The sequence below is a fragment of the Morus notabilis genome, unplaced genomic scaffold (assembly GCF_000414095.1).
Source record: "Morus notabilis unplaced genomic scaffold, ASM41409v2 Scaffold212, whole genome shotgun sequence".
NCBI classification, from domain to species: domain Eukaryota; kingdom Viridiplantae; phylum Streptophyta; class Magnoliopsida; order Rosales; family Moraceae; genus Morus; species Morus notabilis.
This window is the reverse complement of record NW_010361298.1, coordinates 889,804-905,570: the sequence shown is the minus strand read 5'-3', so window position 1 is coordinate 905,570 and position 15,767 is coordinate 889,804. Positions and strand designations below refer to the sequence as shown.

The window sequence follows — 15,767 nt, the reverse complement described above, 5'->3', positions numbered from 1 at the left end:
AGAACAATTTGTGCTCCCTTATTTCATTGTTTCAATATAATGCTTCTTGTACAAATATAGATTAAACGAAACGAAATGAAGGCAACGAAAATGAAAATCAGCGCCTCGGTACACTTTGCGGCATTCATTCTTCTATGAACCTTGGTTTTGTGCAGGGTCAATATCTACAACTATCGGCCAGAAATGAAATGTCCTACAGAATAAAAACTTGCATCTCAGAAACTTTCAAAAATTCTGGATAGAACTTGAAGATATCACTAGCCAAGTAACTTTTTCGATGTCAGCCACTCAGCCTATGAACAGAAATCATCTGATTTTTTCGCAATCATTTGAAATGGGAAATCAAGTCTAGTTTTCAGTAAGTGGGACTTACCAAGTTCATAAGAAAATAATCGAGTAAGCGATGTTTGTTCAAGCTCTTTGTAAAATGTTGCTACTTCGCAATACAAAGGACAGGGTCAGAATCCCGAGTCCTTCCATTGAGCGTGCAACAATCACCGATCTCCTCAGGTATTATTTACGCTATACGCTTGAAGAAATAATCCTTTAAGATGTCAATCTCACAGAAGAAACTCATTCCAGACGCCACTGCATCATTACATCAAGCGGACGAAGACCTAATTTCTGTTAGATGTCTCCTCTGGTTGAAGCCAAAGGACACCCTGCTCGATTCGAAACATACAATGATAAGTATCATTAATGTGAGAGAGAGAGAGAGAGAGAGAGAGATCACATATTCTTATAGAAAACACATGTTGCATAAAGACATCTTACTGTGAGTGCTTGTCTTCATGCACAATGATGAGCAAAGCATAAAAACATAAACATGTTAATGCCATCTTGTACTTTCTTTCGCATGAACTCAGTTTAGGAACAAGTTTTATTTATTAGTTTTTCTTTAATGCAAGTCTAAAATTCTTAAAGAGAAAAATACTTAATAGTGCACTGTCAACAACATAATTATTTTATCATGTCAAGAAGTATGAGGAACCAAAGAGCCATACGACTTGCATATCAATGAATGTTTTTCACAACCGAAGAAAACAAGAGACTGTTATGCAAAAGCAAATCAATGCTCAGGAAATTTGTAAATTTGAAAAATGAGACGAAGAGTTAAAGAGGAGTCAGAGGACAAACCATCTGACATATGCTATCCGATAGCTGAAGAGCTTCATCCCACTTATTAACTCGAGTTAGTCCTTTGATAAGTTGAACAAACGTACTTAACTCCGGAATTCCACCCCGCCTTAACATATCTGCAAACAGTTCAAATCCCTTTCCAAACTTACTTGTATTTGAGAGGCTTTCAATAATTGAATTATACATATTCCTGCTCAAAGGAGTTAAGTGTGTAGAGGATGAAATCTCCTCATACAACTCCAAAGCCACTTCCAGTTTTCCAGCCTTCACAAAATTATCAATCAGTATACTATATGCAGGAATAAGTGGAACTGAATCATTCTCACCCACCTCGTTTAAAATCCCGAGAGAGGCTAGGAACTCTCTGCTGTAACCTTCAATAACCTTGTGGTAGCTCGCCATATGCTTTGGCCAATACGTTTGTTTCATTTCAACCAAAATCTTATGAGCCTCATCCAAGAGACCCACAGCACAGCAATGACTAATTAAAACCCTGTAAGTGATAAAATTCGGAGCACAACCCTTGGAGCTCATTTCTTTCAGGAGCTCAAGGCATTTGTCAATTTTACGAGCTTTCCCTAACCCATCAATCATTGCAGTATAAGTTACAACATTTGGGTAACACCTTTTTTCTTCCATCATTAACATAAGCTTAGAGGCCTCATCTAGCTTTCCCACTTTACACAGGCCATCTATCATCGATGTGTAGACAACAACATTGGGGGCGCATGAAAATTCTAGCATCTTGGACAATACTTTCAAAACAAGATCCAGTCTTTTATCTTTAAAAAGCCTGTCAAGGAAAGAGCCATACGTATATATGGTTGGAGTATAGCCATGTTCCGACATTTTAGAGAACACGTTTTGTGCTTCATCTAGCTTTCCAGCCTTGCAAAAGCCGTCAATAAGGGCATCATACACAATATGGTTCGGTTCACAGCCTCCTCTTGACATGGTTTCCAACAAGTCACCGGCCTCTTTGACCCTGTGAGCTTTGCACAAACCATCCACCAAAGCTCCGTATGTGAAGAGGTTTGGTTGACTGTTGCAAACGCTAGCTCTGAAATAAAGATCTAAATCAGGGCTGTCCATGCTACCTTTCATCCTCGCATAAATTCGACATGCTTTTTCAGTTTCTCCAGCTTTACAATGGCCATCGATCAAAGCAGTGTAGGTGATGACATTTGGAACACAACCATCTTTTAACATCATCTCAAAGAGAATATTTGCATCAGATACTTTCCTAGCTTTAAGGTAGGCATGTAGAAGAGCAGTATAAGTCACCACATTTGGAGAACAACCATTTACTACCATTTCATCGAACCACTTGCGAGCCTGCTGAATAAGGCCAGCTTTACAAAAACTATCTATCAAAACAGTATATGTATAGACATCGGGAACAACACTATTCCTTTTCATTTCTTCAAACAACAAAAATGCTTTTTCCATCTTGGAGGAATTACACAGAAAACCAATCACTTTTGAGTATGTACTAGTATCAGGAACAAAACCTTTACTCATCATTTCATTTATAACACTGTGGGCCTTCTCAAATCTTTTGGCACCACAAAGACACCACGCAAAGTTAACAACATTCACTTTATTCAATACAATCCCTGCATTAAGCATCTCGCCATAAGCTTTTTCAGCCAAATCCAATAAATCTGAGTTAGGTAATTCTTCCTTGCCACATATACCACCAATCAAGATATTATAAACGACATAGCCAGGCTGACAACCACATTTTACCATTTTCCTCAATAATTTATAGGCATAATTGTAATCTCCAGATTTGCAATAAGCATTGACAAGGGAGTTAAATATATTAGGACTAGGATAACAACCTTCTGTGATCATCATGCTAAGAACTCTCTTGCATCTTCCAAGCTGTTTCTTTCTCAAACACCCACAAAGAAAAATCCTATACGTCACAACATTAGGCATACAAGAACTAGACCTCATTCTGTCCAAGAAATCCATAGCTTCGTCAAAAAGAGAAGCTTCACACAATCCTGATATCATCTTTGTATAGAGAATTGTATCCGGCACAAACTCTTCCTTCTCGATCAAAGTCAGGGCTTCTCTCCATTTCCCAACTTTGCAAAGCGCGTGGGAAAAACAGCCTAATGTGATCTCATCCATCCTAAACCCCGAGTCCGACATCTCCTTGTGGACCAACTGCGCGGTGTCCAACCTATCAGCTTTTATAAACACTTGAACCAAGGCATTGTAAGTTGCTCTGGTTGGTCTGTACCCGAAATCCTTAAGCCTGCCCAACTCTTCAAGAGCTACATTCCACCACCCATCTCGGCAATACCTCCGAATCAAAACATTAAGCAGTTTCCCAAGAACCTCTCTATCAGCATCCTTAACTTCTAGAAGAAAATGCTCAGGCACTCTCTGTTTACCATCACACTGTAACACTTCCAACAACGCATTATACACAGCACCAGAGTGACTATAGCCAATTTGACGGCCAGCCCATATGAAAAACTTCACACCCAGTTCAGGAGTTTGTACAAGCCTCAACACTTCAATCACCAAACTCTCACTCAGTTTGTCCCTGTACTGCCTAAGAAATTTCTGGGTTTGGTCACCAAATCCGTCACCAATACGACTTCTAATCGCATCCGAAATTGACACCGCAACACTCGAAAATTTATTACCAGAAAAGCCAGTCTTACCTTCTGAAGAGCCAGAATCAGAATTGGAATCCAATGAGTCACGCAAGAGGGCGAATTCTTCACCCGAAAAGGCCTCGACCCGCGAAATCTCCAGCGCCAATGGGTCCTCAGGATCAATCAATCCTTCAAGCTTTTCAGAAAAACTGGTGGAGATGAACCTGGAAATGATGGAAAAGGGACTACGTCGGAAATTTATGGCACTACTACGATTTAGTGAAGGGAATTTCGGTGGTGGGTTTTTGGAGAATAACGAGTTGAATCGAAAATGAAGAAGAGTTTTAAGCCCTTTTTTACTCGTCATAAGATTGACCGGAATTTGAAGGGAAAATTGCTTTTATTCCCCTTTATATGGTCGATATGAAGAATAGTGATGAGTATTTGATGCAGAAAAATAAACCCATTAACAATCTTGGCGAAAAAACAATTCTTGCCCTCGAACTCGGCGTCTTCAAGCTGATATTTAAGAAAGAAAGAGAAAAAGTTGGAAGTGAAAGAGAGAGGGCGTACTGCTTGTGGTGGTGGTGGTTGTTGACGGAGTGCAAAGAGGAGGTGGAGGCGGGAGGGGAGAATCAAGAATGAAGTATTAGTACAAATGCTAGTTTGTCTCACGTGCCTTTGCACGTGTGCAAGATTACCAATTATTATTTTTTAATAATATTAATTAATAATTAGCAACGAGTAATTAAAGATTAATTACTAACTATTTATTTTCTTATATAATAAATTATTTAATAATTATAGTAATTAATTATAAACTGATTAGATATACAACATTATAAATTAAACCCATCGAACAAATATTAATTAAGTATAATTATCGAATAATATATTAACTAACTACTAATATCCTAATTATTAGTAAATAGTATACTAAAAAATTACTAATATTATTGTTAGTAATAAGCAAAATTTGTAGTAATTCTAATTTAATAATAGAATATATCATTTATAAATATATATATATATATAAATTAATTACTACTCGCCTTTATAGTAAATCACGCTAAGATTAAATGTCCGATGTTAATTTTAATCAAATTATTAAGTGTCCTAAATCAATAAACGATAATCAACATAATATTTCAGAATTGTTTTTTTTTAGAGTGTATATAGTAGGAGATAGATAGAATGATGGATAGGGGTGGAGGGAGAGGGGTGGAGGGAGAGGAGGACAATTCCATTGTTTGGTTTGATGGATTAGAGGAGAGAGAGGAGAGATGGAAGGAGAGGTGCCCACAAATTTGGATCATTCTCTTAATAGAAGGATTCATCAAATTCCACAAATTCCACAAATTTTAAACTAAAAGTCTATTTTACTCTTTAAAAGAAATTCCTCATGCACGGCCAGACATTCAACCATATGAGGGGAAAAACGACCCCTAATTTGTCTTGTAAAACATTCCAACAATAGAGCCCTGCCCATCCTTCTCAATTCCTGCAAATCGACCAAAGGTTGAGAGAACTCAAACGGGTCCCATTAGAGCATATCCAACCATGCCACGTCTTTAGCTAAAATGGTTGGAGTGGTTCTATTTAGTAGAAAGAATGATTGAGAGAGTTGGAGGGATGAGATATGTGAGATATGAAGAGGATTATAGTAATCTTTTATGTTGTGTGATTGAGGGAGGGAGAGCTGAAATCATGAATAATAGTTGTTTATATAATTACTATATTGTCTATTTTTATATTTGTTAATAATTTATTTTGAAGGATTAACAAAGTCATTTTAATTATATTTGGGTGGACCGAGGAATGATGCAAATTGATAGGCCTAGAAAGAGACTCTCTCCCTTCTCTTTCCCTTCTTTCCCTTCCAACCAAATAAAAGATTCACTCACTTCCTCTACCACTCTTCCTCCAACCTACTCCATCCCTCCACCTCTCTTTCCTACTAAATATAGTGTTAAACTCAAATGAAAAGGTTAAGCAAAAAGAAAAGAAACTTGTACCAAGTTTTAAAACCAAATACTTAAGAGGTCGTTTGGTCGGAGAGTTCAAAGGGTTTAAACTCAGGTTCAGGTTCAAACCAGTGTTTGTTTGTAAAAAGTAAAAAAGGATTTGAACCATTGTATTACATTTAAACCCTCAAAATAAAGCCCCCATTTGTTTCACTGTTTTAATTCAATTCAACCCAGTTTGAACGGTGAACACAAATTTGAACTGAGTTAAACTGTCTAACTTATAATTTAACTCCTCCTTAAAATTTAACAATTCAAATCATTCTTAAATAGTAAAAAGTCGCACACTCTCTTTGCTTTTAACACCTACCAAATACAAATACGAATTTTATTCCCCGTTCATATTAAAATTTTAACTACACAACTAAATGTTAATTCAAACTATAATTTAAACCACGCATTTTAAATTTTTCTGTTTAAATAAAAAAGTTTAAATTAACAAGAATCATCGAACTAAATGGAGGCAAAATAATTTCTAAACTCAAATCTCTCTTTAGATTCTCAAGGTTTGAACCTAGATTCAAACCACTCTGTTTTGACCCTCATCAAACGAACCCTAAAGGTGCACTAAATAGTAAAATGATTTATTAATTAGTGAGATGGGTTTAATTTCCCTCCAATTTAGAGGAACGTTGCCGTTTTGGTGTGCCTTGGAGTCGTGAAATTGGCGCGCTTTAAACGTGAAGTAACAGCCGAGGGTACTTTATAAGAAAACCCATTTGCTTTCTTTTCACTTTTCAACATTCCTTCATAATCTCTCTCTCTCTCTCTCTCTCTCTCTCTCTCAATATCCTCTATTTCTCTCTCTATTAGTCCATTGATCAAGTTTTGCAGAACAGCGCTTTTCCTGGTAAAAACCCATCAGAACTCTCACTCTATTTCTAAGCTCTTGCTTTCCTTGCTCTTTTAAGGAAAAACCCTGTTTTTCCCCCATTTCAGTGCTATACATGGGAAAGTTTCTAATCTACTGCGTGTATCTATACATAGTTGTGTTTTTATTTGCTTCATAAGTGGAATATGCATAAAAAAGTATTTTTTTTTTCTTTTTCCTGCTTCCGAGCATGGGTGATTTGAACTTTAGTTCCAAATCTTCTTATGGTCTTTAGTTTTTATTCAATGGGTTTTAAGCTTTTTATGGGTTTTCTTCGGGTAAATCCAAATTTATTTTCATTGGAGTTTAGTTTTTTTATTTTTATTTTTTATAGAATGTTCCTTTTCTTTGTTTTTTTTTTTCCTTTCTTGTGTGGCTTTTCAACATGTTCTTGGGTATAATAGCATTTGTGTGGTTGGTAACACTCTTTGTCATAAATTTGAGCATGGAATTTATGAAAGAAACTAATTTCATCCCCAAAATCTGCGTGAAACGATTATTTTCCTTTGGGGTATCTTTTTGTTCTGAAAAAAGGAAAAAAAAATTGTATATTTGGAACACATTTTAGAGATTTTCTTGTTGGGTTATCTCTCTCTCTCTCTCTCTGTGGAAGGTTTTACCATTTCTTTTTTGCTTCTAAATCATTAGCTTCTTAGGGTCTGTTGGCATATACTTGAACCCATGATTCTAACTGCTACAGTGGTTTTCATCTCACGAAAAATTTGAATTTAAAATTTTTTCTCTCATAAGTTCCTGCCAATAAATCAGTGAATGCATGAACCAAACGGACCCTTAGAGTTCTGTCCCGCATAAATTAATTTTTCTGTAAATGACTACTAGACATGGACACTTTCCATCAGATATGAATTGAATTAACAGAATTATTACAAATTATCTTAACATGCTTTCTATCTCACTAATCCTTGGTTAGGGGACTCCTTTGATCTCAATAAACAAGAATATTTGTTATCATATGTGTTGGATTATCATATTACATTGTTTTTTGTTACACCATATAGCAATTTTTATGTTTTTTTTTTCCCCTCCATATGACTAACCCTTGGTTTCTTGCAAGTCGTCAAATTGTTTCTAAAACTTGCTTACCACATACTATTGTCTCGCCGGCCATCCTTTCCTCTAGTGATTCTTACCTCTTTTTCCACTTATGGTGATGGTATTTGCAGAAAAGAAACAAGTGGAGCTCCAAAAGTCTTTCAATGGCCATGGACTTGTCAGATGTATGTCCAACTGAGGACGCTGTTCAGGCACTTTTAGAATATTTGGTCGATCCAATGCTTCCGACAAAATCGTCTGTTCCGGGCATTGCATCACAATCTCAGCTGCAGGCAGTTGCAAAACAGGTTCTTTTTGTTCTGATAGTTTGATTTGATTTAACTTTATCTCTTAAGAAATTAATGCATTATACATCCTTCTTCATATCATGGTTTCAAGAACTAATTGAAACTATGCGTCCTCTTTCTTGGACAACTGGCATTGAAACATCAAACTCAACAATCTTGGGTATATCAGAATAAGTATATCTTCATTTCACTCCAAGTCCTTTATTTATTTATTTCATATTTATGACTCTGGCTCTCTATTTCCTGTTATTTTTAATGATACGGATATTAACCAGTCATGTTTTGTAATTGGTCTTGTGTGGCTAGTGGTTGAAGACCCTAAGTTGTTGGCGACATGTTTTCCCTTCTATTAGCTATACCCTCATACAGAATATTTACTTCTATTAATCCCTAAACATTTCCTCTAGTTTCTCTGTAAATCAAAACCTTAACATATCCGTCAAGAACAATATTTTTGTCCTTGATTTCATGTGTACAAATGCATATACTGCATGAAGTTTAGTTGTACACTTCTCTAACTATTTTTCTTTCAATTTTATTCATCTTAGGTGCATGCTGTCTTGTTGTTGTACAACTACTACCACAGGAAACAAAATCCAGCACTAGAATATTTGGGTTTCAATTCATTTTGCAAGTTGGCAGTGATTCTGAAACCTGCCTTGTTGGGGCATCTCAAATTCATGCAAATATCCAATGACAAGGAGTTGGATGACCCGGAGAACCAACTATCAGTGATGGAGAAAACCATTATGCACGCATGTGATATATCTAAAGTCTTAGATGCTTCAAGGGAAAATCCAAATGTCGAAGGATGGCCAATTACTAAAGTTGCAGTTTTCTTAGTTGACTCAAAGAAAGAGAAGTGCTTCTTACTATTCAGTTCCGTCACCCAAGGGGTTTGGTCAGTGATTGGAAATGTGGAAGTTTTACACCAAATTTCAGATAGCACGGCCGAGGCAACACAAGCGAACAAAAAGAGAGGAGTGATTCGAAAACCTTCAAGAGTCATTTCCAAGGTTGATGTAGCTGGCTTTCTCCAACTTGCATACTCTGCTGTTAAGGATGTAACCGGTATGCTTTTTCTTTGTCTGCAATGAAATAGTCTCTTGTGCCATATTTCTTGATTAAGTTGTCACTTGACACAGGATGTGCTCTGTACAAACTCTCTAGTAAACCTGTAGCATACTTGATAGATAGACCAGGTTGGATTAGTTGGTTTTTGTATTTCATTATATAAAATCTAACCGATATCTTTGGTTCAACAACTATGATACTGATCCAATCTACAAATATGAAGATTGAAATGACCCACCTAGTTCAAACGGTTGGCTCAGTGGTGAATCACTTAGGCCTAAGCCTCAGGAAGCATTAAGTCTAAGGTTCAATTCCCATTGAGTGCCATCAATTCCTTGCGCCGCGCGCGGGCCAAAGGCCCGAGATTTACCCGATCCATGTGGAGAGGGCACTTTGCATGGGTGCCATGGATTAGTCGGGGCAAAGTCTCAGACATCAGTCATTTAGTCTCCTACTTTTTAGTCTTTATATTAATTCTCCGTAATCATATTTGAGGGGCAAATGAGATTTCCTTGTTTGTTGTACGTTATGATTCTGAAAATTATATCTATACGTGGCTGTTATTTCGATCAGTCTATTTCTATTTTCTCCTTTATTTTCTTTCGTAGCTGTTCATGCTTAAATGCTTCTTTGGTGTAGGTGTTACTCAAACTGATCTTATGGTTTTGGAAGATCATCTCGTTTATTCTACGAGTAAAGAAAAGGAAGCTGCTCGGTTTTACATTATGCAGTGCACTAAATCAGTCAATGACGACATCTGTCAAGTTCCTACTAAAGATGCTATTGACAGGTTTAGCTCTCAAAAAGCCATTTCTTAGTTCTTTTTATTTTTTATTTTTTATTTTTTTAAGTGGTTATGGATGTAAAATTTAGGTAATGTTTCCTGACTTCTGTCTTACTGAATCGAAGTATATTTATAATCTGGTATGATATTTTGGCTGTACATTCCTTTATTCCATATATTTGGACAATCCTATAGAATTCTTGGGCTTGTTTGGTATTATTTTTGAAAAAAACAGTTCACATTTCTGATAAAGTTGTTTTTGGAAACGATTTCTATATAGCGTTTGTTTAAAATGTATTAAAAAATGACATATAGTTTGGAAACGGTCTCATTTTTGGTGAAGGAAATCGAAAACCCCCAAAAGTTGTTTTTCCTTTTTCCTAAAAATTTTCTAGGACTTATCATCTATGCTCTCTAAATAATTAATAGTTTAATATAATAGTTATCTACTAATATATCAATTAAGTATTAACATACTAATTATTATAAATAATATCATAGTATTACTAACATACCAATTATTGTTTATGATTACCAAAAAAAATTGTTTAAACTAATAATTATTAGTATATTACTAACATAGTAATTACTTGCACGCTAATTATTAATTATCTAGTATATTAGTTTATTAAATATATAATTTAATTACTAATATACTAGTAATTGCTATTACATTACTGATATATTAATTGAAGATTATTAATTGTTGGGTGTACTCAAGTGATATTTTCAACTCACTTCAAATATATATATATATATATATATTGAAAGTTAATTTTTGAATTTCATTAGTTGAATCAAACGTGAAGTACAAAAATAAATAGGCTGATCAAGTAATAAAATCTGATCTCCTGACTTTAAATTCAAAAACAATAAAATCTTATCCAGTTCTAAGAATTCAAATAAATAAGCCTATCCTTTTTCAATGCTGGATTCTCGAATTTAATATCAAATTGAAAAACTACTAATCTTCCGACACACACATATTATCAAACATAACCAAACACACTTTCACTTTTTTCTTTTACTCAATACAATCTCTCAAATGTACAAACAAGCACAATTTCAGAAACGGTCCTAGCATGATTCTCAAAAAAACTTCTCATTTTCATTCTCAAAAACCATGAGATGGATTAATTACTTTATTTTCTGTTCTTATTTACTCAATGGTTAAAATCTTGAGGAGTTTGAGCACTCATATGCGGTTGCATATGAACGAATGTGAATGCGGAAAATAGACCTGGCTCTTTTCCATTTGAAATCACTGGCAAGAGGTTTTGGTGGATGTTAGAACTTGTATGGGGGAGGAACATATGAAAAGTAATCATTTGTTTGTTTGGTGTAACTTTTTCCTTTTCCTTTTTTTTCATATTTTTTAAAGAAATTGGAACTTTAATTAAATGAGAAAAAAAAAAAAAAAAGTGGACGAGAGAAGCTCCCCCAAAGACCAAGGAAGCAAAGAATTACTTAAATGATAACCGACCGACCCCATCAAATCTGAAAACATACAACCCCTAAAATCTTGATTTAGTATTGATGAAGTGCATTGTAAAGATAATGATAAGAAATTGCTTTGTGTGTGCTCTTCTGATGCTGTTAATTGTTATTTTTGTCTTTGCAATTTGAGTAGCCTGCAGGGTCCTTTACTGGAAAAGAGTTCTGGCAGATGGACAGTCACGCCTGTTGTTGAGTACTTCCATTTGCTTCCTTATGCTGGGATTTTGGCAGAATGGATGCATAGGTGAGCTATTATCTTTATGCTTTATATATAGTTTAAATTTTGTATGTTTCTAACTCTGGTGGGTCCCAGGAGTTTTTTTTTTTATTTTTTTTTATTTTTTAGCTGTGGGATTTTCTGGACTTTGCATTCTGGACATGCAATCTGATAAGTAAGAACTTTTGCAAATATAATGTTGCTTTTATTATAATTTCTCTTTTTTTTTCCTTTTTTTTTTTTTTCCTTTTTTGATGTCCAATGAATGTTTAGCTAACGATACTTCTCGATAAAAAAAAATAAAAAATAAAAAATAGCTCAGCTCTATGGATATATTCCATCTGACACAGACATCTTATGTGTCAGTATAGCTTTTCAGATGACAATCTTCACAGAATTCTAAATCTCCACGCACTTATTATAACAGAACTAGACTATTCTTAGCAATAAGTTGGGGAAACTGTTGTTTTACTATGATGATAGGGATTTCGATGCAAGTATTCACTTGTTTGAATTTCCAAGATCTTGAAGATTGTAAACAGAGTTGTGTGAAAAAGTGAAATCCATATAGCCGACCCCAATTAGTTGGGATTAAGGTTTGTTATTGTTGTTGTTGTTGTGTTGAAGATTGTAAATCTTTTGAATTCTCGATTTGTTTCTATAGAAACAAAGGAGACATAATCTTTCAGGCCATTGATTTCGAGCACAAACTAGTTGTATGGTTCGTGATTCTTACATGCTTGGGAAAGTGGGAGTTCAAGGATCATATGCTTTCTATTGACCACATGCATACTTTCTTACTTTTGGTATCGTTCTGGGATTTTGCTTTAATAGAAACACCTTTGTCCTTGTTCTATCTCTGTGTGGTTAGGTCTATGTCAGTTTTGATATTTAAATTTCCTTTTTATCTGATTATCATTAGTTGGAAGGATGTAATCGGTTGTTAGTCTTTTTGTTTTCTGTTTCTGTCTTTGTGTTTGCTCTTTCTTCTGGTTTTCTTTCGTTTTGTATTTGTTTCCTGGAGGATACCTTCCTCTTTCTTTGTATTGAATTCATATCAGCATAACGTTTCTTTTTATTATATAAACGAGAGATATTTTGAAACCTAACCCCTTTGTATATGCTTCTTTTATTTTTTTCTTGAAGGAAAAGACATTCGAATAATTTACAACACTCGATGCTGGGAGAGAGCCCCGAAAGGAAGAGAAGACCTAGTGACTCAGCAATATATAAAATGCAAGATACTTCTGATGTCAATAGTGGCTTAGGAGAGGGTTGTGGCAACAAGATGTCTGCCGGCAATCTCAAGTCAGCCAAGGAGAAAGATATGATTGGCATCTCGAATACTGTCATTGCACCTCAGACCTCGGAGATTACTAAACAATACAGTGATATTTCACACACAACTCAAGTTGAAAATGACCAGAAAATGATTACTTCCAACTCTACAGGAAGTGATTTAAATGGTCAAGCAAGTGGAGTTAGTGTTAAGGTTAGGTTTCTTTAGCCACTTAACTAACACCTTATTGAGTGATATGCATTTTCCTTTGTTTTGCTGGATTGCTTTATTCCTTTTTGTTTTTTGTCAATGCATATTTACGCATCATAGAAATTAATAATGCTTTAAAAAGGATCCTCTCATGATCACTTCTCCTACTTGGTATGTCATGTGTAAGAATGCAGGGGAATCTATAGACTAATTATCTGCATTTTTCTGTGGCCACGAGTCTATGGAATGATTGCTTTATGAAGATGGTGCAATTTCTCGCTGCTAGAAAAACCGGTTGGATTTGGATCAAACAAAATGGATAAAGTTGTGTGGAAAAGTATCATGACTTCAATACTTTGGACCATTTGGTTGGATAGAAATTCCAAGATCTTTGAGGATAGAGAGATTTTTAAAGATTTTTAAAAAATGCCTTATAAAATTCCGCGCCGGGCCGGGCAGGCCCTAAACCTTTTGGGTTTAGGGCCGGGTTGGGCTGACCCTCTCTTGAAATCTCCCTTCGGGCCGGGCCGGGCGGCCCAAACTTACACCTACCTCATGATTTTATTACTTAAATGTTTTAGATTGTGACTTTTTGCTTGTTTGGTTGACCATTACAATTGAAAATATTATGATTTTAGTTAATTTAATTGTTACATCCAGATACAGGTGTTTTTGTATACACACTTATTTTATTCTAGTACGTAAGTTTAGCAAACAATAGAACATGAATTCTTTCTTTTGGAAGTTAATTCTTGATAGTTAAGTCAACGTCTGTCTGGAGTTTCGTTATTCAATTCCCCTTTCCCCTTTTTTTCATTGTGAACTTATTTATGATTCTTGGATTCCCGATTAGTGAATCCACCCTTAAAGCTCTTTATTTCATCACAAATGTTCATTTCTATAGTTTAATGTTTCTGATAAAAGTCAGCACCTTCACCTTTTCTTTTCTCACTGCATTCTTATCACACTGTAAACTTGGCAGGAATTGGATGCTTTATGTCATGCAAATGACTGGATATTACCAACCTACCACGTACGCCCGACAGAAGGTACGGTTTAGGGTTAAACATTTGAACTGTTAAATTAAACCAACTATATAATTTATAAGATATATGGGAGAGCATCAAGGTTCAATCTGTGAAGGGCTATTTTTAGCTTCAAATCATAGAAGTTTCCCTCCCTCTAACCATTAGCTATTCATTCTCCCACATTTTTACTGGCGGGTTCAGCGTTATTGCCATTATTTGAACTTGAAAACGAGTGTGAAGACAAGATTTTTCCCACTACATGTATCTTAGGGTTCGTTTGGTACGAGGATTCAAACCAGGGTGATTCTAATCATGATTCTAGAACCATAACCATGATTCATGATTTTGGGTTCAAATCATGATTCTGAAACCATGATTCAGAATCAGGGGTTTGAATCACCTTGAATCAAGAGGGGGGTGGTTTTAGAATCATGAGTGATTCTGGTTTAAAATATTACATCAGATTCCGAATCATGATTCAAAATCAGACGATTCTGAATCATGAATCATGATTCAGAATCACTGTAAACAAACACTGATTCTGAACCAAGATTCAGAATCATGATTTTGGATCCATCTACCAAACGCAACCTTAATCTACCATTCAATAAAATTTTTTTTCCCCATAATTTGCCTAGCCTCAGAGATATGGTCTTTAAACTTGTGATGCACATACAGCATTGTCATGCAGTGTGATGACTAGTGTACAAGTTTAACTCTCTTCTTTTTTACCCCTTTCATTAAAGGTGGATTCAAAGCTAATGTGACCATAAAAGGGGCAGATTTTGATTACTCAAGTGAAGGTGACTTGCATTCCAATCCTCGCGAAGCAAGAGAATCGGCTGCAGCACTGATACTGCGGAAACTGCAAAGTCGTGCTTGTAGGTTGATTTAGCTAAAAGACATGGGATGCCATTCTCACTCAAGAAACATCTAAACCATAGAAGTTCCTCTCTCTTTGGATTTTGCATTTTGGGACATGATGCCGTAGGTGCAAGTTAAAAAGGACATGTGATATCTCAACTAATATAGTCTACTACGTCAAGAAAGAATGCTTAAATCTTTTGACATTACCAACAAAAATGTGCACCAAACTACGCAGCACCGCCATTCGCAACTTGTGGGGTAGCGCAACGTTGCGAGTCAAAACTCGCACCGCACGCTGTCTGCTTGGTTGAGATTGGGTTGATAGTCATGACTAGTCGGCTCTGGCTATGTTACTAACTTCTGTCTCCCATTTGAGTTGCTTAACTGAGTGGGAAATTCTAGCTGATAGTCATGTTTACTAAAAGTTTAAGGCAAATGGCCAATCTAAAAATTTTTGAAGTAAATGACTTTATTTTATTTCATTTTTGTGAAGAAAAGGACCAAAATGGAGAAATTGTCCAGATGGCGTTTCCTTCGTGAGCTTTGCTTCGTCAGGATGGGTGACAACATTCTGCTTAACCGAGCTCTTCAATTCAATGTTAACGTAGTTGTGCCAGAAATGTTTAAATCAATTCAATGTTTATTTATCTTTTTTTTCTTTTTAGGAAGATTTTGTTAATATGATATAATTTATGGTCAAAGGTGTTAACTGTTTTAATTTTGTTAATGTTGACTAATTGAGTGGATTTATATATATATATATATATATAAATATATATAGGACCCGTATACTCAAA

At 35.4% G+C, this 15,767-nt stretch overlaps 2 protein-coding genes across 2 annotated transcripts; one reads left to right on the top strand and one right to left on the bottom strand.

Annotated features, from left to right (window-relative positions):
- Positions 1-1,113: 1,113 nt before the first annotated feature.
- Positions 1,114-4,305, bottom strand: LOC21407469 (pentatricopeptide repeat-containing protein At1g06710, mitochondrial). Its single transcript, XM_024166309.1, has 2 exons — positions 1,471-4,305; positions 1,114-1,404 (listed from the first exon to the last, which is right to left on the bottom strand). Exons 1-2 carry the CDS (start codon positions 4,123-4,125, stop codon positions 1,114-1,116), a joined length of 2,946 nt encoding a protein of 981 aa, XP_024022077.1. The 5' UTR covers positions 4,126-4,305.
- A 2,265-nt stretch (positions 4,306-6,570) lies between these two features.
- On the top strand, positions 6,571-15,465 carry LOC21407467. Its single transcript, XM_010099226.2, has 8 exons — positions 6,571-6,632; positions 7,838-8,014; positions 8,563-9,085; positions 9,728-9,878; positions 11,503-11,613; positions 12,733-13,078; positions 14,058-14,124; positions 14,850-15,465. Exons 2-8 carry the CDS (start codon positions 7,871-7,873, stop codon positions 14,996-14,998), a joined length of 1,491 nt encoding a protein of 496 aa, XP_010097528.2. The 5' UTR covers positions 6,571-6,632; positions 7,838-7,870; the 3' UTR covers positions 14,999-15,465.
- Positions 15,466-15,767: the final 302 nt, after the last annotated feature.